At 39.7% G+C, this 27,756-nt stretch overlaps 5 protein-coding genes across 6 annotated transcripts; 3 read left to right on the top strand and 2 right to left on the bottom strand.

Moving 5' to 3' along the window:
* Positions 1-710: 710 nt before the first annotated feature.
* Positions 711-2,452, top strand: LOC110042356 (uncharacterized). Its single transcript, XM_089279087.1, has one exon. The coding sequence runs from the start codon at positions 917-919 to the stop codon at positions 2,096-2,098; it is 1,182 nt and encodes a 393-aa protein (XP_089135213.1). The 5' UTR covers positions 711-916; the 3' UTR covers positions 2,099-2,452.
* A 139-nt stretch (positions 2,453-2,591) lies between these two features.
* On the top strand, positions 2,592-5,035 carry LOC149097785 (uncharacterized). The gene has a single exon (XM_089279086.1). It carries the CDS (start codon positions 2,950-2,952, stop codon positions 4,363-4,365), a length of 1,416 nt encoding a protein of 471 aa, XP_089135212.1. The 5' UTR covers positions 2,592-2,949; the 3' UTR covers positions 4,366-5,035.
* A 1,415-nt stretch (positions 5,036-6,450) lies between these two features.
* On the top strand, positions 6,451-18,863 carry LOC110068759 (phosphoserine phosphatase-like). Its single transcript, XM_020776164.2, has 7 exons — positions 6,451-6,740; positions 10,294-10,378; positions 10,934-10,983; positions 11,629-11,774; positions 11,986-12,082; positions 12,592-12,643; positions 13,604-18,863. The coding sequence occupies exons 1-7, from the start codon at positions 6,556-6,558 to the stop codon at positions 13,838-13,840; spliced, it is 852 nt and encodes a 283-aa protein (XP_020631823.1). The 5' UTR covers positions 6,451-6,555; the 3' UTR covers positions 13,841-18,863.
* On the bottom strand, positions 13,939-17,619 carry LOC149097786 (uncharacterized). The gene has a single exon (XM_089279084.1). The coding sequence runs from the start codon at positions 17,617-17,619 to the stop codon at positions 14,707-14,709; it is 2,913 nt and encodes a 970-aa protein (XP_089135210.1). The 3' UTR covers positions 13,939-14,706.
* On the bottom strand, positions 18,462-27,657 carry LOC110068758 (putative phospholipase B-like 2). 2 transcript variants are annotated; one of them, XM_020776163.2, is made up of 11 exons: positions 27,374-27,657; positions 25,688-25,931; positions 24,988-25,085; positions 24,361-24,578; positions 23,806-23,909; positions 23,105-23,265; positions 22,936-22,948; positions 21,842-21,993; positions 20,915-21,067; positions 20,276-20,435; positions 18,462-19,348 (listed from the first exon to the last, which is right to left on the bottom strand). In XM_020776163.2, exons 1-11 carry the CDS (start codon positions 27,640-27,642, stop codon positions 19,178-19,180), a joined length of 1,743 nt encoding a protein of 580 aa, XP_020631822.2. In that variant the 5' UTR covers positions 27,643-27,657; the 3' UTR covers positions 18,462-19,177. The 2 variants fall into 2 exon arrangements, with proteins under 2 accessions (XP_020631822.2, XP_089135211.1); XM_089279085.1 differs by having other exon boundaries at positions 25,688-25,911; positions 27,370-27,444.
* Between the last annotated feature and the right edge of the window lie 99 nt (positions 27,658-27,756).

Raw genomic sequence — 27,756 nt, forward strand, 5'->3', positions numbered from 1 at the left:
TTGGTCAAGTAAGGGTTGTTTAATTTACAGTATTTATGCTCCAGTGAAACACAATATCCACAATCACATGATCATTTTTCTGATTCACTCCAGTTACGCCAAACAAAAGACCGGAAACTGAGAATGGCTGCGTCGCTTTCAGTTTCCAAGAAACCTGAATTCTAGATTATTCTGCGAACTTAGCTTGCCTTAGCTTAAACACGGAGCGATCCTATATAACGAGGCTGAGGTGTTCAGCCTGCCAATCATAAATCCCAGCGAACGACCAATGCTCCCATTTGATTGGCCTATTCTCTCGGGTCTAATTTTGGCGCGTTGCCACAAAATTCTGTGGAGCGATCGAGTGTAATTTTCTGTTTTATTTTACAAGTAAGTAAAATGCCTGACTGAACGATAGCTTCAGGAGAAGAGTTTGCAAAGAAAATTGACTTTTTTAATTTTGACTTCATAATTTTGTTCCTCCACTTGCGAAAGCCTATCGTATGAATTCGAGCTGTTCACTAAATTTATAAAATGCCGTGTCTAGTTCTTTGATGCCAGAGTGTCTATGCCCCTTCCAGGATTAACGCAGTTGCAAAATAAATTTGGAAACTAAAATTCTCCAAAAAAAAAAAAACAGATACAAGCGGACTGCGAAGGTAATATATTATATCTATGGTAATATGGTTATTCTTCAGCCAGTTATCTAAAAGAGATTCCGTGAAGTGAACATTGGCTGCTGTTGTACTCTTGCTGCTAATAATCAGTCGACCTTTTACGAACGCAATTTTTGTTATCTGTTATGCGACCGTTATTTCGGCTATCCACCATTGCACAAAAAAGCCAACAAAGTGCTTCAAAGGTGGCGTGTCCTTGCCTTTTATAGGATCGCTTCATTGGAAAGACGTTAAAAAAAGCTCAGTCTTGAGTAGCGAAGATGGATTCCATCTGCGGTGAACCTAGTTTAAAAAGAGCACGATCGGAACACGTACGCCACATTAAACTTGATTTGGCTAAGTACGACAACTCCGTTCAAAAGTTGTCCGATGAAGAGCTTGTGAAAATTTTTGAGCTGGGGCTTAAAGTCCGAGAATCCGCCATTCTGACTGTAGACAACCGGAAGATGGTAGAAGATGCACTGACTTCCAAAATGAAACCAGTCCATGACAGTGTAGCGAAAATCGAACAGAACGTAATCAAGCAAGTCGAAGAAGTGAAGAAAAAGGTCACTCAAGATGTTGGCGAGCAAATGAAAGAAGTGAGAACGAACGTGGAGGGTTTCAAGGGAGATGTGACCAAGCATTTGACGACAATCAAAGACGAACTGTCTGGTAGAGTTGATACAGTGGCCCAGAAGGTTCAACCTCTTGATGTTTTAAACAGCACCGTGAATCAGTCAGCCGAAGGTATCAAAACCCAGTTAAGTAGAGAGATCAAAGAATCTGAAGGACGGGTTGCTTTGTACCTGGCCGCGTGCAAGCGGAAATTGGAGAGTATATCGACCTCTCTTGAGAAACCCAGTTCCAAAGGCGCTCGCGCTGAAAGGAAGGTAATAGATATTTTAAAGGAAAGCCTGACTTCCTTTTCTTGTTCTGACACATCTTCTGAGGCAGGTAAAGGAGATATAGCGGTCCAAACTCCCAACAACCACAGCATCATGATCGAAGTGAAGAACAAGAATGCGCCCGTTCCTAAAAGTGAAATTGAGTCATTCGTAGAGAACCTCGAGAAGTCACCCCAGTTTAAGGTGGGCATCTTGCTGTCGATGACAAGTGGTATTGCTCGACGATCAGGAAGGTTTGAAGTTGCTGTTAATCCGCAGAAGCAGTATTTGATCTACGTGCCAAACGCATACGCGAGTAACGAGGACCATCTGATAGTGTGGAGTGTGGTAATGGCTGAACAGCTGGCCAACCTGGAGGGAGACTTGGATGGAACGAAGATTCGTGGACTGACCCTGATCTACGACAAGTTTAAAAGAAACATCGAGCATAGCAAGCAGTGCAAATCGAGTCTTGAGGCCCTGGAGACCTCCGTGGAAAGACTAAAGAGTAGTATCATCCCAATCCTCGAGACCATTGATGAAACGAAGAACGACATCTACAAACTGTTGCGCTAGCTAGTTCAGTTAAAACACTGCCTGCTCGCTCTTTGCTGTTTTTTCCTATATTTTTAAAGTATTTTTCATGTATTCTTTGAAAAAGTAGTCTAAAATATTTTCTGAATTGGTAGTGTTTTACAATTTTTGTCATGAGAACACTGAGAAAGATAGCTAACCTTGCTGCTTCAGTTAAGTATAGACGTGTTGGACTTTGATTTCGGCTTGATTTGCTTTTGGGTTATAATATGTATATAGAGACTGCGTTAGTGTTTTGTCGTGAAGCATTAACAGCAAATTAGCTCTGCTTTGCGATATTTCTTGTGTTTTCTTGTTAGTCACGTTAGTTGTGCAATAAAATAACTTTACATGAAATATTATTTATTTTTGCTTTTATTTGTTTCATGGTTATTCTAGTTGTGAATAAGGCAATCTACGTGAATCAACACTTTCACCACTGTCAAAGCCAGAATTACAACCGATATATACGTTCAGCATTTATGCTGAAAAAAATTCTCTGTTGCTTAGCATCTGTCCTCTCATTTCCTTTTCTAGCCTGGATGGCTCCCAGTGTATGACGGGATTTCGAGTCGAGTCGAGAGCAGCGAAGCATTTACTGAGTGGCGAAAAACAATCTCTCCCCAGCTCTTCTCTTCTTCTCTTCTCTTCTCTTCTCTTCTCTTCTCTTCTCTTCTCTTCTCTTCTCTTCTCTTCTCTTCTCTTCTCTTCTCTTCTCTTCTCTTCTCTTCTCTTCTCTTCTCTTCTCTTCTCTTCTCTCTTCAGTTCTCTTCAACCCTGAGGAGAAATATTTATTTACTGATTTCGCGCATACATATACAAGAGATCTACAAAGATCGAGGGAAGAACTTCAGATGTTACGAACTGTACAACAGCATGCATTTAACATGGAAGAATCCAGTGCCAAAAGGCCTCGTTCGGATCTAGAAGACCACGGCTCGCGTAAATCCATCTCGCTAGACTTGGAAAAATACGGCGAGTGGGTTCGTAAACTCTCAGACGATCAACTTTTGAGCGTGTTTGAGCTTGGAGTTAAAGTGAGAGAAGCAGTTTTCTTCACCGTAGATGTTAACCGAGAGTTCATGGACGAGGCGCTCGCTTCACAGATGAAACCTGTTCAAGAAGCTGTCGCGACTATCGAGGAGGAAGTGAAACACCGAGTACAGGAGGTACAAGACAGTGTCAGTCGAGATGTTCGCGATCAAATGAACAAAATGTCGGACGTCGTGGAACAGTTGAAAGTCAATCTGACAAATGATATTAACAGTGCACTTGATCCAAAGATGAAACTGATACAAGGCACGATGGAAACCATTACAGGGCAAGTAAATCAACAGGTTTTGAACGTGCAAACAAACGTTACCAATGAAGTTTGTAAACACATGAAGTCAATGACAGATAGCGTGCAAGGTTTCAAAGGTGATTTGAGAAATGATATTCTCGGAATCCGCCAAGCTTTGATAACACAAGTGAATGAGGTCGCTAGTAAGGTGTCGCCTCTCAATATCCTAAATGAGCATATCACTCAGAGTGCTCAAGGTGTCTTTAACCAGTTGAATAACCAAATTAACATGTCCGAACAGCGACTGCTGCCCGCAATAGGCGCATGCCGACAGGATCTGTCAAAAATATTGAGCTCACTGGAAGTGAAATCAAGTGTGAAAGGATTGGTCGGTGAAAAGCTTGTTGTAAACATCTTGACGGAACGTTTCCCTAACTTCACCACTGTTGACGTGTCCAGGCAAGGCGGAAAGGGCGATATACTAATCGTGTCTAACAGAGAGCACAAAATCATGATTGAGGTAAAGAACAGAGAGAGCAGCAACGTGCCTCAACCCGAAATAGATCGCTTCAAAAGAAACCTCGCTAGCTGTGGCGATGTCAAAGTGGGAATCCTGTTTTCCATGAAAAGCGGTATTGCCAACAAAGCACAGAACGGGAAATTTCAAGTGAAATTTAAACAAAATCAATATCAAATTTACGTGCCAAACGCCGGTAAAGACGAGGACCTGATCGTGTGGAGTTTATTAATGGCCGACGAGTTGGCGGAAGCATCGCACGGCGAGCTGAGGACGGGCCAAGTTGAGGAACTTGAGCAACTTTGCGATGACTTTAAAAGCAGCAAAGAACACGAGAGGAATTGCCGCTCTAGTCTTGAAACCCTCGAAAAATCAGCCAAGGCCGTGAAAGAAAGCATGGATTGCATCCTTCAGACTGTTGAAAAAACTAGGAACAAACTGAAAAAGCTGCTTCAGCCTGGTCGGCCGTGATGGATTCCAAATTAAGTACTATATAAACAGACAAGTGTATTTTGTAAGAAGGATAATTTTAAGCTTTTTGAACCAGTGGCTGATCGTTATATAGTTTGTTTGATCAACTGTGAATTTTAGCACTCTCTTCAGCGATGAAACGGAGACTGCTCCAGGGATATATGGCGGAGCGTATTTTGAATTGGGAGTGGGTATGTGTGTGTGTGTGTGTGTGTGTGTGTGTGTGTGTGTGGTGGGGGGCGGGGGGCCGGGGAAGGGGGGCTTCGAAGCGAGCGCCAGAGGTGCTAACTTGTAGGGTGTCTGGAGATATTTGTAAAATTATTATTTTATGTATTTTTTGGTTGAAATTGGGGGCTAAAGCCCGCTCAGCTCCCCCCCGGCTCTACCGTCCCTGTGTTCTAACCACATAAAGTAAGGAATACACATAATTAGAATTTAATAGAAAAAAAAAATTGAGAGAGAAAGAGAGACAAAATTAGATACTAGTAACCAAATATCACTGCTCGGCTAAACAGTAAATTTTTCCTTTTTTCCAATGAGCCTGTGCTATGTAAGCCAGAACATCTCTCTGTACTCTAAATGGTTTCAAGTGCTAGTAAACTACAAAGCCGAAACATAAAAGGAAATCAGTATACTACAAACAGAAATAAACCTAAAAAAGGTTAATGTACTCCCGTGTGTAACAAGAGGGTAAATTAGCTCTCCGGTCGAGGTTGGGCCCAATCCCCACCCCACACCCCTCTCCGCCAGTTCCTTCTCGGTCCTTCCAGTAAAAGCATATACACAGGCTAAGAATAAATAGGGCAATTTCGATATATTAGCTTTCTAACTTGGGTCCGAGATTTAGAGGAATAAAACAAAAGAAATTAATTATTCATCCCTCGACCTCGATGTGGATTTCTGTTGAAAATGGCCAGTCTTTTAAACTAGAGAGAGTAAGCGACAAGCCTACAACTCTCAGACTAGGAGATTGTGCATGCTTGGCCACTCATGGTGTCGGAACAGCTTACTTATGGAACAACCAAACACAAGCAGCCAAATCAATTTTCTAGGGTTGATCATGAAGAGATTTTGATTATTACTGATTGGAAAAAGACATACTACAGGATCATGTGATGCCAACGATGCATGTTTTCGTGGTTGAATTGCTCTAAGATCACGACTGAAATGCGGCTGTAGGCACGAGCCTTGTGAGACAAGATCCGAGTAAACTGGATGCCATCACAGGTCATAAGGCTATAGGAAGCTAGCGATAACTCGCTAAAATTGCTTCAAATCGGCAGAAAAGTGAACAGACAACAAGAAATACACTGTGGAAGTAATATAAGGCATTTTTATCAAGAGCTTTATAGTATATCTACCTCCTGAAACCGATCGTAAATATTCCCATACAAAGACTTGTGATTTTGCCGTGACCGGTATTACGTAAGATGATCATCTCACAGGTGGAACTTGGGCTGCCTGTGCCTTAGGGTGTTAGGAATAACTTCTACTATTTTCAAGCAAGTTTCTCTTCAGTTCACAACCTCGCTACACCGGTAAATGTACCCTCATCGACTCAGCTTCATCGTTTTAAAATATCAATTTTACTGAATTATCACTCGTAGGACCCCCTCTCCAAAACAAGAGGAAAAATGCTATCATATCACTCAACAAAATCAAGAGAGATATATATTCTATTGACAAAATTCAGTATCAGATACAATTGTGATGCCTTTCCGTTTCTTTTTCAACTCTATTTACCCACGTTCTTGTACTGGACAATGGAACAGTTGAAAGGATTACACAACAATAGCTAGTGCATGCATTCGCCATCCTCTCATTGAAACACGCCACATTGGAAAATTACAGAAACCGCGTGACCGCATGTCGGTGTTGCGTTACAAATTGTGTCATGCATCCCTGAAGTTGATTTCCATGCAGTCACGGGACGTGAATTAATATAAAGTCAACGATCTGAAATACTAGAATTGGGATTCGGTTGATTGTGTTCCACTTTTTTTTTACCTCTTAAGTTTTGACGAATTTTTGCCTCGTCTTTTTGCGCGCATGAATTTCTCGCACACCAAGCAAGGGTCCACAGTAATTTTACATTTCAGTAGTTTTCCAGGAGCCTGGGTACGAGTGTGTGTTTTACCGATATAATGAACGAGTCGGTTTGAAGAAATTTCACTGTGCTAACCATTTTATATGCTACTGCTACGGAACTGCGGTAAACATACTAGATATTTAACAACAATGACGATCCAACAAGCGAAGCAAGTGTGGCAAAAAGCGGACGCTGTATGTTTTGACGTAGATAGCACAGTCATTATGGACGAAGGTATCGATGAACTTGCCGCATTTTGCGGACGAGGGAAAGAAGTCTCGGAATGGTAGGTTTTGAAGATTGTTTTAGTGCTTTAGGACTTTTCTTTCAGAATATATCTTTTTAGTTACATTAACCGGCTTATTTAAGAGGGCGTTCAGGTTATTTTAATGGGGATGATGTAACATACATGTATTGTACTTCCAAGATTAACTGAGCTTAAACCGGCAAACTGTGTTTACGACGGTTATGAACACAAATGAGCAGAATTGTGTTTCATGAGGATAGTTTGATGGTTCTTTTACATAAAAGTCAGTAGGGTAAACCAACTGGTGTTTTTGGAGTCGAATGCCCCGAACATTGCTAGAAGTTTGCATGGCCATTGAATATTAAAATTTGAGTTCTTACTAATCATGAATTTTAGCGCCAAAATAACTTGCATTTCCCTCTCGTTAATCAAGATTTTCTCCTAAAGAAAATTAAGCTTTCGCTTATATATTGACCTCCAAGGCGACAGAATTTCTTCTCGACATTTGTGTAAGCTTAAAGGAGTTTTATACAGGCGGCAGACCAACCGTTCGTTCATCGTGTGTCGAATCGATTAACGATTACATCAACGAGAAACGAACTGCCTGTAAAAATACAAGCTTAAGCGATAACTTCAATCAAAAGGACAAGCATATGTAGTTCTTATAAATTTAAAAGTGTGTTGACCTCAAAAAATTTTGTAATGCTAGTTTGTATCGACTTATTAGCCGGCCTTCTTCGTAAACCGAGCACGAATTGTTCACGTGCCTTGGACAAACAAAAAGAATTTGACCCCAGTTACTGTCATCACGTGAACACAGCTAGACAACTAAAATAAATAATTTCTCAGAGATCAATAAATTATTGTTTTGGAAAATCTGCAAAATTATTTTGATGGATAACTTTCTAAGTACTGAAATTTAGATAATTTATTTAGTAATATACTAAGGTACCTTAGTGAAAAAACAAAAACCAATCTTATGTAACAGCTGACAAGTTAAAGGACACATCCTTGACATTTTTGTCACTTGTTAATCAGTTTGTAATATTGTGTTTTAGTACTATCAAATAATAAATATATATATATTTTTAACCGCGTGGTTCATGTTCTACCCTTGGTTTATTTTTTTAAATTTTTTTTTTGTCGGAGACCAGAGGCAGATCTCCACTCGGCCAACTTTGAATTACGCAATCGGTAATGTTTACTCGCCAAACCTTGTTTCTTCAGGGTCAACAGAAATCTCAGATTACGCCGAACCTACATGTTGCAAAAAAATCTCTTCAAAACCCTGACATCGAAGCGATATATCACTTTAGCGTTAATAGCTACCTCATATCGGCAGTATTAAAATCTATTCGTTAACAATCCAGCTTCATCATATTAAAATTTCAACGAAATCGAACAAAACCAGAACTAAATATTATTAGATTTTTTTTGTAACCTAGCTTCATTGCGTGAGTCGACAAAGGAAGCGACGGTCGCCCATAGCCACCGAAACACATTAACATAACCAGTGAACCTACGTTTCGGTCAAAAAAATCCAGGATTATTGCCTGAAAGCTGAAAATTCAAGAGGAACATCTTTTTCGAACTTTTCTCAAGTTATTTAGACGAAAAAATGACCTCGGCGGACTCCAAAAGAGAACGAAACAAAAAACAGAACGAGCCAGTGAGAAGAGCCGATAATTTATTCACCGCATGGCCTTCGTTACGTTCACGTTAAAAATACCTTACTTCTGGATAATTTCAGCCTTACAAGTCAGCAACTGGTCCCAAATTACTTTCTGTATCCTTACAAATGTCCTGACTTCCATCTCCGAAAGATTTGGCCGCAATTTTTTAGCAAATAAACATTTCGCCGACAGCAATCACCATTACGGTGGCTTGCAACTAATTCGCTAACTTTACAAAACCCTCCCGAGGGGGGGATATGACGAAAAGAGCTGAAAAATGATGACCGGAAATAGAGTAATTTTCTCAGCTTCCAGTGTGCCAAATTTGCTGGAAATAGGTTCAAAACCGATATTTTTTTTTCGTTTTTTTTTTCTTCGGGTCACTCATGCTACCAAAACAGTTAACTTTTGAAAGCGTGGTTGTAAGATCTTAAAGATCTTCTTGTTTGTATTAGGCCATTTCCGAGTTGCCTTTTGCCCCTGTGTCAAAACAAGCGTTAGTATGAAACAGTTCATGTCAAAATGTGTTCCGCCCAGAGAAATCAAACTCGTGTTATATTATGTATGAAATGTTTTGCACAAGGACTCGTTTTGAAACAAAGGCACAAGGTAACTTGGAAATGGTTTATTTCTAAGAACTGGCATTGTTTGAGCAAGAGAATTTGTCGTCTTTCCATGTAATATATAGAGCACTGTTACAAGTGAATAAAAGTTATATTGTGTGTGAAATGAAAATTACCTGATATAACTCCCTTCCAGGGTGGGCAGGGCTCAAAGTTAACGACCGACTGGTCGCATTTGCGACTAGATTTTTGGCTGTGCGCCTGAAAAATCATGTTTGGTCGCACCACCGCGCCTTAAAAGTCAAAGTACAGTGTGACTTCTCTAGTGCTTACTCACCTGACCATACTAACATACTCCGATTGATAAATATAAATATAAACATAGATATAACACAACCAGGCACCAGATAATAAAGTTGCACCATTTTCCTTTCATCGGTGTATGTTCTATTCGTTGTCTTTAAGCGTAATTTCCCAGTGGATTCTCCGAACTCGAACGTTCATTTCTTCCCCATGTTCTGTGTTGTAAACAACTCCGCTGACACATGCAAATGAAGGAATGAAGCATGTGCTTCTTGGTCGCCAAATGGGGGACATAGTGCCAGGCGGTCCCAGCGGAAAGCATGGAAACTGGGGATGAGATTAAATTGTGTGCTCGTTCTTCGCAAACAACAGTTACAGAAAGCTTTGTTTTCACTTGTCTGACATACAAATCTGTTCAGCGTTTTCGGAACGGGCCGGTCCATGAATTCTATGGCTTGAAAGCTAGCCAAATGTGCAAAGTTCTTGCTAGTTCTCATGAATACCCAGGGCTAGATATTGAAAAAATCAAGAATCTTCATGAACAGAATTTGAAAGGTGAGGTAAACAACAAGCAACTGGATAGTGAGGATACTCAATGAAGTGATTTCAGAAGTTAAAAACTGAGCTTAACCCTTGTGTGAAATATCCTGATTCTTTTATTTGTTTTTGTTGTGTTCAATACTACTAGAATAGGCCCAGTTTGCAACACAAAGCCTGAGTTGCTCTTTTTGGAGTAGGTGCTCCAAGTATTTGAAGCTGTATGCCTAAAATTTTTAACTCTGCGCCCAAAATTTTGGCAGTGCGCGTAAAAATTTACAGCTGGTCGCACAAGTGCTCCCAAAGCCAAAAATAAACTTTTGAGCCCTGGTGGGTTAATCTTCATAATTTTTCAAGAAAATTAGGCTTGCAGGTAATTCTAACCCCGGAAGAACTTTTTGTATATCACTGATTACCTTGGAGAATGGATCATTTAAAAATTTTGCTGAGAAATTTATAGTGTCATGGGACAGGTCACACAGATGTTTACTGTGATTATTACTGATTGTCATTTAGGACTACAAGAGCAATGGGAGGAGGTATACCATTCAGAACGGCACTCAGAGAGAGACTGAGCATCATTAATGTGTCAGAGGAAAAGGTACATGGGATAATGCTTGTTTGTTTTGTTGCTCGGTGTCTAAAGTACATGATGATTGTATTGAAATTGCTGAGTTCAGAGAATTGAGATTAGACTATTATATTTAACCTCACATGTAGTTTAACTTTTCCAGCAGTCCTAATGTCAAGTACGTGTAACTTAACAAGTTAGATGGATTTTTCATCAGTTGTGCAGAGATGATCTTGTTCAATATTCCTTACTCGTCAGATTCTAGCAGACTTAATTTCTCTTGGTGTTATTATTGGTCATAATTTTATAGTTGTCATAATTTTAGTACCTTTTTGCTTATAGATCATTTTCATTCTTGTGAAAAGCTGCCATATTGGATTATTGAAACAAAAGAAAATGTTTGCATGAAAATAAAGTTCAATTCCTGGAGGATTGGCTTGTTGCACCAAGATGGCAGCTGTTTCTTTGTTCTAGCAGACCAATATGGCTTCTGTGACGTAATGTGGAAACAATCTAGTATTATTTTGACTCACACACTTAATTCTGTTCATTATTATCATAATCTAAAAAACCTATTTCTTTCAGCTTCACAGTTTTATAGAGAGGACTCCTCTTCGTCTCACACCAGGAATAAGGTAAGTTTTTGACAAGTTTGACTGCCATCAGTTTCTGTGTCATTGTATAAATTTACAGTAAGTATAAAATAAGTTAATTTATTTTGTCTCATGAGCTCCTCTACTTGTATGACATCTGATGACATCAGATGCCATACGATCTGATCTGATGACATGCCATGACATCTGATGTCATGACATCTTCCCTCCCTTTCATTGTGTTCTGACTTGTTTATTGGAAATATATTTTAAATTTGCAATTACTTACTATAGTTAATTTTTGTTAATAGTATTGTAATGCACAACAAGTTTTGTATGTTTTTGTGTTAGTAACATGTACATGGAATTGTAACTCTTTCTTTAATTTGTTTTGTACTATCACCAAAAAATTGATTACTTGGTTAAATGTGTAATTTTCTTTACACATACACTGTAGCAGTTATGTCAGGTACCCAGTGAATCTTAATTAAGTGAGAAGGCATCTTACTTTAGGACTGACTGACTGACTGACTGATTGACTGAATGACTTACGGAATGATCAATTCATTGATTTTTAAATTTTGATTGATTGACTGGTCAGGATTGATTATAACTATATGCAGATTGATTGATAAGATCATTTGATTAATTAATTGATTGATTGATTGATCGATTGATCCACTGTAGGGAACTAGTAAAAAGGCTTCATGAACAAGGCACTGCAGTTTACCTTATATCAGGTGGATTTAAAAGAATCATTGAACGTGCTGCAGAGCAACTCAATATACCCAATGAAAACATCTTTGCAAACAGGCTGTTGTTTGATGATGAAGGTACTGCTTTACACAAAGTTCATTCTGTGACATTTCTTTGAATTTATTCTGTGTCCAGGTTGTCCAAACTGTATTTAACTGTTTTTTCAAAAATGAAGTTTTGTTACCTCAGGTGGATCAAAATTATTAACTTTTTTTGATGTTTTTATCATTTCAATTCCTTCCTCAATACATTTCCTAAAAAAACATTTTAAAATTTTTAATGTAACAGGTCATTTTGCCGGTTTTGATGAAAGTGAGCCTACTTCTGATTCTGGCGGAAAGACAAGAGTCGTGAAGCTTTTGAAAGCAAAGTATGGATACAAAAGGTGAGACCAGTGAATTAAATTTATTGTAAACCCAGGGAGAGGTCTTTCTATATCATGATCAATCCCATAAAATTGGAGAAGCCATGCAGAAAGCTTATTGACACTGCAGGTGCTCAACTCTGTTTTCAAAGAGTCTCCCAATGGATGGGGTCTAGTCCATCGCTGGACCTGAGCCAGGATCTCATCACACACCCTCTCAGTATAGGGTCTAAAACACTTCATGTAGTTGACCCTTTGGTCTTTGAACCGACCCTCAGGACAGTGATGGGAAATTTTTCCTTTACACCTTATATTCATGATTTTTTGTCCAATATTTTAAAAATGCAGTCAGATTTTTTTGGGTTTAAAGTGGCATGTGAAATAAGGAACACTTGTCTCAAAAAATTGTAGGTGTCTTCAGGATACCCATCTGGCTAAAAGCCTTGGGATATTATCCAATTGAAAAGCCCATAAACATGATATACCCCCCGAGAAATAGTGAATTAAGTATGATTTTTCGCTTGTTTTAGGTTGGTCATGATTGGAGATGGAGCTACAGACTTGGAGACATACCCCACTGCAGTGAGTATTGCCTGTTGATACTTTTTTTTTTATAGTAGCTTCTGCTGGTTAGAGTCATTTACTGATGTCTTGTAAACTGTAGCAGCCTGATCTTGCCACTGACAAGTTAGTGCGATTAACTCAATGAATTCCAGAGCTAAATTTAAAGTGCCACTATGATCAAATTCTCCATACCCATTTTTTTGCATTTTTGCACACAATAGGTCTTTCCTAGCTTTTTTGCCAAATTTCAGTCTATTACAAACATTAGAACTCATGTTGTTTGGACCTTAATTTCCGAGAATTTACGGCCGCCATTAATTTTCCTTGTTCCAAGTCTTGGTTGAGAATTTGAGAAAATGACGTCATTTTCTCAAAAATACCACTTGGGTTGAAATTATAATAACAATTAGCACAGCAATTCGCATAAAGAGTAACAAAAACTTTGACTCATATATTCGTGCAATATTTTACATTAATTGTTATCATAATTTCATCCTGTGCTGTATTTGTGAGAAAATGACATCATTTTCTCACATTTTCAACCAAGACTTGGAACAAGGAAAATTAATGGCGGCCGTAAATTCTCGGAAATTAAGGTCCAAAAACCATGAGTTTTAATGTTCATAAAAAATTGAAATTTGGCAAGATATCTAGGAAAGACCTAATGTGTACGAAAATGTAAAGAAATGGATATCGATAATTTCATCATAGTGGCACTTTAAAGTGGTATAGCTAATGCCAGGCCTTTGTAAGTCCCCCACAGGCTACCCCAAGTCAACAAATGTCAAAGGTTTAAATGAATTATTTTAAAATTTGTTTGATGAGCAAGTCACCTACCTATAGATCGCAGAATTCACCCACAAAGTAGCAAGTTTGCTATGGATGAGGAGAACAAGGCTACAGGTGACTCAAAACTTAATGACAGCGCTGAGTAAGTAAGAAAAAAAATTAAGCTCATGTGCCTTTTATAATTTCCAGGACACCTTTATTGGCTTTGGAGGAAATGTTGTCCGGGAAAAGGTGAAATTGCAGGCTCCGTGGTTTGTGACTGATTTTAGAGAGCTCCTACAAGAGCTTCAAACTTCTCAAAATGGAGTGATTTCCAAAGAAACTGAACTTCTTAACGGAGTAAATGGCAAAGAATCTGAACAGCTACTTAATCATGTTAATGGAGTGAACGGAAAAACAAAGCATCAAAATGGAACTATATATTGAACATCTTCATATTATTTCATATGAATTTTAGCAAGTGGATCTTGTTAAGTTATTTAATTTATGCATACAATTCCTTTAAAGCAGACATTTTACCCAGATTTTATATCTGACTTGAATATTTATTACCAATGAAAACTAGAAGTATTTCTGTCTGGTTCTATTGTATTGATCTGACGTCAACATATCAGACAAAAATATTGCAGGGCAATTCCATGTGAGAATGTGAAAAATCCAGATTTTTAAAAAGTGGTTGGACTTAAAATCATACCCTGTACTATGTTGTTGACAAGTTATAGTACATAGAAAAATAAGTTTTAGTTTGCTTGTGATAGCAACACATTCAGGGGGGGTCTCCAAAGTAAGTGTTTATTTTTTAATAATAAACAATAGGTGAGAGACAAATTTTTAACTTGCTATATAAAACTTGGAAATGATTTGTGTCTACAAACAGTTATATCAGAAGAAATACCTCAAAGGAGTTAATACATAAAAAATATAAATTTCACCCTGAACTTTTTTTAAAAATAGTTATTAACAAAGTAAATTTTGTTACAGACGTTACGTAATGTCCGTAACGTTTACACAATCTTTTTCCATTCTTAAAATAACTATTTAAAAGAATTCAAAGATATTTCTGCCACAAAGCTAAATATTCTTTAGAAACACTTTGGTAAAAAGCAGTCCCTGAAAAACTGCAAAATTTTCCAAATAATGGTAACAAAACTTTGTTACGGACGTTACAATTCTTGAAGCTTACATTTGAAAAAGTCTCAAGAACCCAAACATTACACTCAAAGACAATTTGTCTTTTTAAACATTAACTTGTTGCACCTAACATCAATGGAATTAGTATTCTGGTTAAACAGTTATTTCTCTTGTCTAGGCCAATGGAAAGTACTGGCACTATTTCTGTGCAGGAACTTGAATTCTACAAAACTGCCACTTTTCTTCATTACTCTCCCAAAATAACAGGTTTTGACGTAATCAACTGCATAGTATTCCCCTGGTTGAATAGTTGGTGGTGGAATTGGGCAAAGGCTTTTCTGGTGCAACTCTTGGATCATCTGTTGCCTGTATGCCAGAACCTCAGTTTTAGGGATCATCACAGATCTTGTAGCCACACATCTTGCATATAGGCAACTGAAAATTCCACAGTCATAGGTATTATTCTGTTCTGGAATCTCACCAGGCTTGTTTGAATAGAAAGACCACTGGCTGACATCAGTCGACCGGTCAGCTTTCAAAAGAAGTGACACCATCATTTCCACTCGCTTTAAGACAGTTGGCTTAACAAACTGACCTGGCAAGCTGTCGAGCACTATGATACACATTTCCTGAGGAAACATCACTCCAAGGAACCAATGTTCACCCTCAGTATCATTGCAGGGAAAGAAAACTGCATCTTGTTTGAAAAGGTCATCTTTGTCTGTCAGAGGATCTTTCAGGGTCTGCCTTTGCACCAGCTTTTCAAATTCTTCCCATCGAAAAATTTCCACTTTAACACCCTTTTGAGCACTTTCAGCCTTGACTAGCTGTAGATATGCATCAACAATAAAATTTGTAACCCACTTTGATTCATCTTCTACAGCTTTTCCTTCGAGCTCTTTCAAGTCCCTTATGTCAATTAAGGGATCACCCTTAAAGTCAATGGCTTCACTAATAATTAGCCCTGCCATTAGACTGCTGAATGGAGGAATTTGGAATTCAGTGCAGTGGTCATTAAGAATTGCCCTGATGTGGTCAGGCAAGCCTTGCTGTATCTGAATAATAATTTCCTCTTCATCAGTCATAGGTGTGTCAGCTGGTAATGTAGCATATGTGCACAATGGCGTGTCATCTTCATCATCAGCAACATCACCATCACTACCTCCATCGCCACTACTCTCTTCATCCTCACTGTCCCCACTGTTGTTACAGGAACCGTCACTGACTTCAGATCTGGTTATTTCATTGACTGAGTCACTACAGGTTTCTTCAGCATCATTTGATCGTTCAATCTCATGAAGAACAGATAGCTGACTTGAATAAAGGAGACAATGTACTTGACCATTCTCTGCTGGTGCTATGCAGTGGACCTTGCTAATTCCTGGGATAGCTGTGGCTTTTTGAAAGCATTTGTCCAGTGCAAGACCACTGCCTAATTCATCAATATCCTTCTTAAGACATAGTTGAATGTTGATTGATTTGCAGAATTGTGCTGCAACGTTTGCAAAGGATTTTGCGTCCTGCACATTTGCCACTTTCCTCGTGGACACTGCAGTCCACACCATCCTTTTTACTGTTCCTCCCAAGCCATCAACCACTCCTTTGCCATGGGAAGTGGCAAAAAAGTGCCACTTTATTTTTAGTCCCTTTCTCTGAAGAGTATGGTAGAAGCCAGCCATGTACCTGTTTTTAAATTGGGAGGTGGGCCCATCAGAAAAGATGTCGACAACTTTAACCTGTGGAAAATTTTTCTTGACAAAATTGTTTACCACAATATCCATAAAAACAGTAACTGATTTCTTGTCATGGTCGAGGTCATCACTGACTATAACATGTGAACTGCACTTTGTGTTGTCATCCGAATCTTTAGTCCAAATTGCAACAGTAAAGAGTGTAACCTGTTGCTGACTCCAATGCGCTGCTTGAACTTCGTCTTGATGCTGACAGGTATAATTTTCAGCAAAATCAACTTGGACAACAGCTTCATCTGGTTGCATTTGAGCTGTGCGTTTTTCAAAAAATTCTGCTTGTTTCCTCTTTACAAAAACATGCTCCAAGAATGAAGGCATTTTACTTTGAAGAGAATGCAAGGCTTCTTCAACCGTTTCCTCTTTGGTGACTTTCTCCATCTTCTTCACCAGTTTGGGTTTGCCTTGTTTGGACTGAACTTGATGAGAAACTCTCTCCCATTGTTGCCACTGAACAATTTCATCCAGAGCAGCATCTTCCTTGACTGCATCAAGCCAGGCTGGACATGAACCACATTTGCTCATCATGCATTCTTCTTTATTGCTATCGCAGACAAAGTTATCAACAAATGCTGCAGAGTAGGAAGGAAAACTTTGGATTTCTTTTGTGAGGCATTCGCAGAGCAACTTCACGTTGTCATGATACTGGCAGAGACAAACCTGCCGTGGCATGAATGCTTGCAGCAGAACATTCTTTGGTCTAAGAGAGCAGAAATTGCTGAAGCCAATCTTTACCTGAGGGTTCTCTTTCTGAAACAGTCCAAAAGTCTCTTTCAGTGACCACAGCAAGTGCCTCTTTTGTAGTTTCAACTTCTTCCCATTCTCTTTCATGATAACATAGTCTTTACGCCCTGGTGCTTGTCGAGAAATGGAATCTCGATAGTAAAATTCTTGAACACAGTCTACTGTGGACTTGGCAATGCACTTGTTGCCAGTGGATTTCTGGTGTTCACTTGAAAGTGGAAGTCCATGTGACTTTGCAATCTTTTCGATTACAGCTTTTCGTTTCCTTGGGCTATTTGGTAGTAATGGTGAAACTTTGTGTACTGCTTTACCCAGTGCTTGTGGAGTTTTGTAAGCATAGCTTACAGGAGTGTCACCAGGATCTTGTACATGTGAGGCAGACAACTTTTTCTTAAGCCTGTGCAATCGCACTCTTTCCCTACACTTCTTTCTTTCAAGTTCAGCTTTTCTTGGATCAACAGCTTTCTTTCTACTTTCCCTTTTCCTAAGTCTGTCTTTCTCTTTATGTGCTGCATGCTTTTCTGCATTTTCTTTGATTTTTTTTCTGTGATTTCGGACCCTTTCTGCCACAGTTAAACGCATTTTTGGATATGTGAATTCTCAAAGAAAGCAGTGTTTTAGAGAAGGAATTAATTATATTCACTGGAGTCCAGTATATGTCTGTGGGCTCAGATAGTTTGCAAAGAGCATGCTCAAAGCTGAGTACATTATGTAAAATGAATGTAGTGTCCTTCATACTGTGTTGGGACATTTCACGCCTTTAACATAAAGTACCAACCAGTTTGATTTATAAAATGTTAAATACAAGCCTTTTTAAACTATATGTCCAAAAAACTGTGGCCAACAATACAAAAAAGCTGATTTATTGTGTGCATTTTATAATAATTCACACAGTGTAACGTCCGTAACATTGGCTGTAACATCCGTAACGTTAAAGTTCACATAGCATTATATAATTGCGAAAGCCAGTTTAAATTAAATTAAGCTTTTTGGTTCACACAACTACTATACTTCAAATATTTGGAGCAGTTCATGCAATAAGCCCTGACACTTCACAGGAATTTTCCATTAATACCAGTGCTCTGGCTCATGTGGTTGTTTTTTATGTAACGTCCGTAACGGTGTGTTTTTTGCTCTATTTTAAAATATAGGCCAGTCAAGTGGAAAACTTTTATAACTCAATTAATGCGTCAGCAGGCACAAACATGATCAGCAATGTAACATTGGACAATCTCTTCCTATCCTTTGCCTGTGCTAGATTAAAGTTTCAAAAATGACTCTGAATGTAACGTCCGTAACTGTGGAAATGCCCTGCAATGTTTTTACCGAAGTGTTTCAGCAAACCTTTAGTTGCATCTTGTTAGAGGGTTTTAAATTTCCTTAGTTAGGATATGAAAGAACTTTTAACATTTGAGTTACAACAGTTTTAATCCATGGTTATTCAAAGTTTATTGGGTGTCTGATTATAATTGTTTAATTGATGAAAATAATTATTAACTTATTTTGTGACCAGATGTTGGTTCTGGCTGGTATAATAGTTGTGTCTTGGTGGTACAGAGAACTCTGAAAAACCTGTTATATTATTCTAGGGTCATATCAATCAGAGTTCTACTGTATCTAATCAATAACTGTAATTACAGCTTAAATCATATTAATATTATCTTTGAATTATTGCTACAACACATGCATAAACGAGGATAATTTGAAAGAAATCATGATGAATCACAATGAATTATTTCTACTTCCGTGTGTACTTCTTAAATGTTTTGATAACCGTGTAATTTCACCTTGAGATGTTTGTGGTAAAGTATACTTTTTCTATATAATTTTGTTGTGTCAATTTTTCCTCTCTCCAATCTTGGTGCCTTAGAACAGGAGCATCTTACACGTAAGTGACCAAAGGTACCCGGTCATAATTTTACATAATGGCCATAGCAACTACAGTCGAACCCCTATTAAGCGGCCAACTCTTAATATTAGGCGGCCAGTAATCAAAGTCCCGATGAGGGTTTTTCTATTGTTTTTACCTCTATTAAGCGACCAGCCCCTTTAAAGAGGGGCCAGTATCAATTTTCTCGAGGGTGGCCGTTTAATAATCATTCATTCATTCTGTTTGAATTGAAGACAACTTCTTTTTGTATTATATTAGGGAAAATTGCACCAATATAGGATCAAAGTCCCAAGCATCCGGATGTCCCATGGGCCTTTTCCAACCTGATGTACTCCACTTAAATACCGGCTGCTGATCATGCGTAGGACCGCTGACTGCAATACATGACAGCGCACTGTTGAACAGGTCAGAGCTGGTGACCTGTGGTGAAGACGTCTTTGATTAGTATCCTGTTGCAATGCAAACAGTTGGAAAACTGTACCTGACTTCAATATCTTCAAGGTTTTTTTTTTTTTTAAATAATTGGGGGAACAGGAGCGTAGTCACAATGTTTTGAGTTCTATTTGCCGTGGCCAGAATTACCTTAAATTAAAGGAAACCTGAAAATTTTAGTAAGCTAAAATGGAAAATCGCCGAAGAGATAATAAATATGGGTTATTGACCAAGTGTGGGGTCAAGATGGCTGGATATTGGCCAAGTTCTTTTTTTTGCGAGTTTATGGACCGAGACGGAGTCGAGGTCCATAAACTCGCAAAAAAAGAACGAGGCCAATATCCAGCCATCTTGACCGAACAAGCTTGGTCAATAAAGGATTTATTATATGGCTTTCGGGGAAATTTTTCTTGCGGGACACGGCGGGTAGTCCCGAGCGGGCAAGATAGCCCCATCTTGCGCGCTCGGGTAGCCAATCACAGCGTAGGATTTGATTCATCTTGCCCGCTCGCGGAGCTTGCCATATAATAATAAACCATAAAGGAACAAGGATGGCTTAGGATGGAGAAGATTGACACGGATTACAAACGACGAACTTCAAAAATTTAGGCTAAACTTTTCAAGACGCGCAAACCGTGACGTAGTTCCTTTAAAAGGCGTCTGGATTGGTTCAATTGACAGCCGAGAATTGGTCAAAACATTGACTGTCAGCTGGGAAGGAACCTGATGACACAAAAATGAGATCTGAGAGGAAAAATGTATCGATAGTCGAGACGGCTGAAAAATTCACTGATAGCTGAGAAAGGGAGTCCCTGAACCCGAGCCTCTTGATCTAGAATGTAGAGCGCTAACCATTAGGATAGCACCCGTAAAAAAAACGTTTCTGTTTTCTGTAAGACAGAATTTCAAGCCTACTTTGCAGTCCGTTCCTCCATGGTTCCGATGGCCCAAGAAACTGAAAGGATAAGAGCCATTTGCAGGATTGAGATCTGAGCGAGCTGATATGGCGTTCTCTGCACTGTAGGGTGGTGTACAGGAACATTTGGACAGAGGGTCGTGTTTGTAGTCGTTGTATCTGCATAGGAAATAGTTTGATTCTTAGTTCAGTGACATTTAAGAAAATTCTCTCAAAGAAATACCAGAAACATTTGTATGTGGATGATTGTAAAATTCCGTAGCTAATGAACTCTGCCACTTATCGGTCTACGAAAAGGCTTCACAATCGTTCGTGCTGCCTCGTCTCACGTGCGTGCTTGCGTGTCCACGTGCCCGGGAGCGTGTCTGTGATCTCGAATGCTTCCGCTTATGAGATCTCAGTGCTGCCTCTATCTACAGATTAGTCTATCGTTAATAGTTTACATTTGAAACAGTTGTCTGTCATAGATTTAGACTGAGAGAGCAGTAGAAGGCGCAGCGCTTTCACCAAAACACTCCAATCCCTTAAACCAGATTGGTTTCCTCACGGATTCAAGACCGCTAGCTCATGAAGTTGTGTAAGCTCTTAGGATCTTGCGGCGTGTGCTCGTATTGACAGTAACAGAGCTGAATACTAACCTCATTAACTTTATTAAAGTATTTAGGTCGTTAACTTTGCCCTGGTCCCGTTTGAAGATCTGAGCTCGTGGATTCTGGTGATAATCAAACCAAGGACCGTATTTCTTCACGTTCTCGGGCTGGCCACTCATGTTGTATATCTCAGGAAAAAATCTGCCAAAAAAGGGGAAGTAAACTGAAATAAGCGCCAACAGAACAAGATAAATAGATTTTCTTATTATATTTCGTTATTGACGACAAATTAATACTATACCTCGCTTTTTTAGAGCCTTGGAAGTGGAGCTAGAGAGGTGGAGAGGTGGAGGACTGGGGGCGGGGGCGTGGGAAGGGGATGGTAAAAGTGAACATCACTTTTGTTTAAAATCTCCAGAGGTATTTTGAAGGAACAAGAGCCCAGAAAATTGCAGATAGATCCTGTTGTGTATTGTATGTACCTAATTACACTGACGGACAGACCAACCTTTTAGCCTGAAAAAATGACTAGCACCATTAACTTTGCCTTGAATGTACATCGCGTGACTCGAGTCCATTTAAACTTCAAGTCCCAACTTTGTTCCAAAGTCGGTACTTTGGATTAACGACAACCGATTGTTTCTTATCAAATAACAGGTTCATGAAGGCCTGAAAGAGGCTACCTGCTAGGGAAATTGTTAACGAGCCTCAGAAACTGAGCTGAAATCCATTGCATTACAGTGGAATCCCGATTTCTCAAACCCTTAATTTTTCGTTTCCCTTGGAGGTTCGAAAAATCGTGATTCCTCTGTATATATTTTTCATTGGCAATATGAAAAAAGCTACAAAAGAACACAGTAAGAAACAATCTCGAGCCCAGAGTCTTCCCGCCTCGGTCAAAGGCGGTTGCCCAACCGCTGACCGAACCGGGAGAACTCTGGGCTCCAGACTGAGTAAGTAACAAATGAAACTAACGGCAGGTTGTAGCTTGCCCAGTAACGCTCATTCTGAAGATGTGCAGACATGTCGGACATCTTTACCGTCCCTGGCAGTTGTTCAAGAACCCAGAATGTACCAGGAACGAGAATTTGATTTGGAGTAAATAGATTGTAATCCACAACCATCCACTGGAAATAAGAGATTGCGCGGTATTAGAAAATTTGACCGCATAGTACATCTTTCTCATTTATAAACAGCATATTAAATTGCAATGGAACAGTTTTCAATTGAGTCTCGGAAGTCATTCGCATTTGCTTTGGTTTTGCATAACCATGTTGAGCGATTGGCTTAAAAAAGTCGCGCCACTTTGCCATCCGATCAGAAGTAAAACCAAAGTTAACAAAACTAATCTTGACTCGCACACACACGTTTTTCTACGCTTCGCGCGCGCAAATGTCTTTTGTTCGAGATTTGTAAGGTTCACTGAATAATCTCTGTCCATTGGAACTGGCCAGAGTGATTACTTTGGTTTTGGTTTAACGACACTCAATAAAAAATTCCTTGCTTTGTGACTGAATTTCCTGTCAATTTAATCTCGCATGGCAAGAGATTATTAAGGCACTTACCCTGATAATCTCCTGCGCACGGCTACTAACCGATGTTGCGCGATCGAATCGGGAAGCCATGGCCGGCTGATTATTTCCAAATGAAACCCAACATGGAATAACCAGTTCGCCCTATGAGACGCGCCTGCAGAGAATCATGGTAGTTGGTGAATATAACTACCATGATTCCCTGCAGGAGCATCTCAGAAGGGAAATTAGCCATTCACGAGTCTAGCAATGATATAGGCCCCTTTGCACAATACGATCATATGGTTTAAGATCTGCCATGCCGGATGGCAAACTGCACACTGGGAAATCCAAAACGAAGAAATTTTAAGCTTGAGGGAGAAGAGTTGCTTTGTTGTAAGAAGTCCCATCCCCCAGTGCGCAATTTGCCGTCCAACATAGGAGATCTTATACCATGTGATCGTGTTGTTCAAATGCCCTATCGTCTTTGCATCAAATCGCATAGCTATTTTAACTGACTTAACCAACCTTGTAAAATCAATTGTATGAAGTCCTTACCTGATTGTTGTAGCTGGGACGCGGATTTTCAGCAGGCATAAAGAAAAACAAAAACAAAAATATAAACAATCACGGCATGTGCTACAATTCTAAGCCACATACCGGAGGTATAGAGAAAACAGACATCGATCGCTCTCGAGGGAAACAAATCAAAACAATCAAAACTTACGTTCCACTGTTATACTTAGAAAATATCTCGACCCATTCCCGCGCTGTCGTCGCCAACCGATTAGCCACCAGATTTCTGAGCCATTCTAGTACTGTTCCAACAGGTCGGACGAACTTCCATAAGGCCGGGTTGTCATTGTCTATGGTGGTCTCTTGAGCGAGCTAATAAAGTTGAACAAAGAATACAGAGACTAGAAAATTTGAAGAGCAAAATGGAGAGAAAGGGTTCTAGTCCTGCACTAAGAACAGGAACCATAATCGGGGTCCCCGATTATGGCTCCTGTTAAGAACGAATCCACCCGAAGTTCGAGTAACAAGTGGACAAAACGTTTGTACCGAGATTATTTACATCGTATTGCAAACTTCCGTGCCACTGTTTTAAACATTTTATAAAAGAATCATTTTTAACAACATCAAATGTTTGAAAACAAGTTTTGAACTTCCTATGAACCACTTGAAAGTATTGGTGAAATGAAACTGATGATGAAATTTTACCTGTTGAACTTTGAAATTTACTTTCTCGAGTTCTCATCGGAATTGTTTTTGGTGCTATTTCAGGCAACTATTTATATCTTTAGCTCTACGAAAATGTAAAAAGGATTGAAAACTACCTAAAATTATTCTGGTACAAGGTTTTTATCCACTAAAAACTGAAATTGCTCGATTTCCTATCGGATTTCGTCTTAAATTTTCATGAGTTACCAGTCCACTGCTGATCATATAGAAGTCATCCCCACTCAAGAGACGCCCTGGATACGATGAAAAGCATTGCTTGTCTCCTGGTACAATTGTAGGCAGATTGTAACCTAAAAACAGTCCAAAAAAGAGACATAGTTCAACTTGCTACATGCTCGAATACTGAATTACATGGTATCATACTACAGTCGAACCTCCGGTTGCGATCACCTCTCGTAAGTGACCACGACCATTTTTAGAGCTAAAAGTAAGCGACCACTCGACAGATAATAGAGCGGAAATTGGATAATAAGGTGTTTTTTTACATAATAAGGTGTTTTTTATTCCTGGGTAGCAAGAGACGGAAATTCCTCAATGGGAAAAACTGGATTTTTTTCTCGAAATTGACTTTTCAAGTGAACAAAACATTGCATCAGCATAGGTGCTCTGCATACAGTTACCATGTGTTAATGAGGCAAATTTTGACCCAATATGGTGTAAGTTCTCGTAAGCCACCACCTTGACATTTTGGGTGGTCGCTTACGGGACGTTCGACTGGGTATGTGTTGTTGCAGTTCACACCTGCGCCTGGCTGAAGATGAAAAGGTAAGTTGTAAAACTTGAATAACCGCAGCATGCTGTTGTAAGGACCCCACGTGTCATGTGATATCAGCAGATCCTTGTTACCAGGCAACAGCTTTAAAAGAGCGGAGCATGAGCCCGAGCCAAACATTTTCGACGGAGTTTTTCTGCCAAGAGCCTGTTCTAAGCCATCCAAATCGCCTTCTACCTGCATCAAGCTAGGTAAGAAATTATATGCAGAAAGAATTTAATTTTATGACACTTAAGTCACTTAAGGAAAATGTTTCATAAGACTTCACAACACAGAATTGAACCACTTGGTCCCATATGTACAAATCCACATACCAGGTGTTATTTGTAGTTCAACTAGCTACCCCAGAATTTCAAATTAGAATGTATTAGAGTTTCCTTCCAATTACGAGCCAAACTCGAAGCTTTTTGTAACAAGTCTGTCTGTCTTTCGTCCGTCCGTCAGTCGGGCTTCCCACCCATCCACCCACCCACTCACCCACCCACCTATCAATCATATCAGTACCCAACATAATCAGATGATAGGCCAGGACAGATGGTTAGTAGAGTTGTTTCAAATAACGGTGTATACACTACTACACTGATGAAACGACTTACAGGAATCCAAAATCAGGAATTACAGTTTTGTTAGCCATTGTTCTGTTATTTCTGTATCCTTCTTTCAAACCCTCCAGTTGCTCAAGAACAAGTTCAACCTTAAAAACAACAACAACAAAAAATAAATGAACACACCCTCCTTCACTCACGTTTATTTATTGGAGCGTGAATTTCGCCTTCTGTTTGTCACATCAGTTACATGAACCTGCCGCTAACTTGAACTGGGTAATTTTAAAGTCAACAAATTTGCCACTTCTTCAGTCAACAGACTGGAACTGATGTGTTTACAGTGTCATTAAACCATTGATTCCTCGAGCAACCTCTGTGTAGCAAATCTCTCTGCTTGCTGCGAGATATCCGACTCCAGTGTAGTTCTGACAATTTGGTATTACTTTACGACAAAACCCTGATGATATTATCTGCCTGACAGTTAATACACATCGACAGTTTACAAACGTGGGTTATAAAAGTAACGTTTATTTTCTCCGAGTATTGCAGCACGGATAACGGACTACGTTTACTGAATTTTGCGTTGCAACTCTCTAGTGAACCGGACACCGAAAAATTCACGTTGGTTACACCGCTTCAAACTTAGCTTCTTCCCAGGGCTTTTTCCTGAGAGATTGGAAGAGGTAACCCCTGGGAACGAGGTTGATATCGCCTACAACTTAAAAGCTGCACCTGAATTTACTCCACATACCTGGTGCCAGTATACATCCGCTGGATTATTTTTTATCTGATATCTCATCCAAGATAAATTCTCGCCCAGGAATTGACCGAGCGTAAAGCAGAAGTCGGGCTCCTCCGCGCAGTAGTCAGCTAGCGTGTTCTGCCATTGCGTGTCAATCAAATGAGCTGTCATTGAGCCCTCCAGCATTCCAGCGGCTCTTGCTTGGAACTTGTCTTCGATTTCTTGATTGGTCGCTACCTGGAAGAACGCCCATCTAAAAGTGAAAAATAAATTTCACAATTCTTATGTTCTCCAGTAGTCCAGTCTTTGAACTCGCCCTCCCCTAGTCTGTATAGTTATAAGCGTTAACATTACCCTTATCAGAGAGCGTACTTTACTTGTACTCACCACGATCAGATACCCTTTGTACCTACAGTCACCCGTATTGTACCAGTTCTCGTAAAGAAAAGTCTGCATACGAGCCAAGAGGCCCATAAGGCTGGACATTATCCCGGTTTTTGTTGCATGAAGCGACTAGGAGTATTTCTTCTTCCCCCTGGATGGGATGCTAGTCCATTGCAGGGTTACCCCCCGCAACATTAAATTCGCCGGTACCCATTTATACACCGGGGTGGAGAGAGGCACTGTGAGAGTAAAGTGGTTTGCCTAAGGACACAACGCAATGTCTCCGGCCAGGGTTCGAACCTGGACCGCTTTATCCAGGGTCGGGCGCACTAAAACCATGTGGCCATCGGGCCTCTCACACCAGTCCTCGTAGTGCGGATCAACTCCGTCCCCGATGTCGCTTTCGGGTCTTTTGTAAAGGGAGAAAGGGAGACGTGTCGAAGAACTATAGATCAGATTTCCTCACCGGTCGGCCGCTAATACTCGAAACGTTCCGCGTTATCGCGTCCGTTCTGGTTTGGGATAATCCTAAACGCCTATTTTTTACATCACCGATTTCACCTTTCTCGAGTAGCCCCAAAATAATTTGTAAACGACGGTATGGTTTAATGCTAACCTGTGGTCCTCGGATTTCCGTGAAAAACGGAATTTAGAAATATGGAAGGAGGAAAACCCGAAGTGCACAGACTGAAAAACTCTTTGAGCATGGATGAAACACTTGGCACATACATGTATAACCGGAACAGCGGTGGAAGGAAAGAGCCATCCCAGCGTCCCCATGATTGTGACCAAAATCCTGATTATAATAGGTCAAAAAGACATGGAAGCGAGACTTATTATGCTGTTACTAGGGTAATAAATTCGCAATGTGTCACTACACTGGGATTGTTGATGTCTTTTTCCTGATTATAAAAGAGGAAATAGCAGTGAAAAAAAAAATTCTGCCAAAAAATAACTCAAACTACTACAAAATTGCGTTTAAAGTACCCTTGTATGATTTCTGTCTATGTTTGACTACTAAATGTTTTTAACAATTCAGGATGACAAAGCATAGGATTATCATGTGACACTTGGAACTGGAACAATATTTCAGTAATCGTGTCAGAGGTCACGATGTACTGAAATGAGACTGAGTTATTTTCAGAGAAGTTACATGAAAACTGAAACTAATGTTTCCGTGTCATGCCAATGCAAAGCACTTTAAATCGTCAGAAAATGAGAACGTTTATGTAGCTAAGCCAAACGCCGAAACAAAAAACCTATTTTTAAAAAAACGACATAAATTTATTTCAGTTCCTTACCGATACCTACCCGGTCTGTTGAATATCGCCAGTAAGCTGAGCTGTTGCGTAGTAAATAGGTGAAATCGAAACGCTCTCTTCCACGCGTACCACTTTCAATGTTTTCCCCCCATCTTCGGAGACAATAGAGAAGGTTGTAAATTCTCCGTAAGCGGCAAATGCCACAAAAACCAGTACAAGTCCGTTTATAGTAGCGTGAATTGCAAATGCCATGCTAATCTTTGTGAGTACGAGTTTCTCCGTCACATCCGGCCAGTGCTCCCGGGGGGGTACTCCCATATATGGGCAACACAGGTACGTATGGGTAGGGATAGGGTACGGTTTTTTTAGGTTCTCGATTCTTTAAGAGCCACTAACCCCACATTATTTCCTTTAATAAAATCTACTAGTTTC

This window comes from Orbicella faveolata, unplaced genomic scaffold (genome assembly GCF_042242905.1).
Source record: "Orbicella faveolata isolate gen_17 unplaced genomic scaffold, um_ofav_v1 contig_47, whole genome shotgun sequence".
NCBI classification, from domain to species: domain Eukaryota; kingdom Metazoa; phylum Cnidaria; class Anthozoa; order Scleractinia; family Merulinidae; genus Orbicella; species Orbicella faveolata.

Excerpts from the sequence above, each read along its gene's own strand:
- LOC110042356 (XM_089279087.1), top strand. The coding sequence starts at position 917 with ATGGATTCCATCTGCGGTGAACCTAGTTTAAAAAGAGCACGATCGGAA.
- LOC149097785 (XM_089279086.1), top strand. The coding sequence starts at position 2,950 with ATGTTACGAACTGTACAACAGCATGCATTTAACATGGAAGAATCCAGT.
- LOC110068759 (XM_020776164.2), top strand. The coding sequence starts at position 6,556 with ATGCTACTGCTACGGAACTGCGGTAAACATACTAGATATTTAACAACA. Across the intron at positions 10,984-11,628 it reads CGTCTCACACCAGGAATAAG|GGAACTAGTAAAAAGGCTTC; the intron begins GTAAGTTTTTGA and ends GATCCACTGTAG. Across the intron at positions 12,644-13,603 it reads TGGAGACATACCCCACTGCA|GACACCTTTATTGGCTTTGG; the intron begins GTGAGTATTGCC and ends TATAATTTCCAG.
- LOC149097786 (XM_089279084.1), bottom strand. The coding sequence starts at position 17,619 with ATGCGTTTAACTGTGGCAGAAAGGGTCCGAAATCACAGAAAAAAAATC.
- LOC110068758 (XM_020776163.2), bottom strand. The coding sequence starts at position 27,642 with ATGGGAGTACCCCCCCGGGAGCACTGGCCGGATGTGACGGAGAAACTC. Across the intron at positions 25,932-27,373 it reads GGCGATATTCAACAGACCGG|ATGGGCGTTCTTCCAGGTAG; the intron begins GTAGGTATCGGT and ends TTTCACTTTTAG. Across the intron at positions 24,579-24,987 it reads ATTCCTGATTTTGGATTCCT|CTTGATGCAGGTAGAAGGCG; the intron begins GTAAGTCGTTTC and ends TTTCTTACCTAG.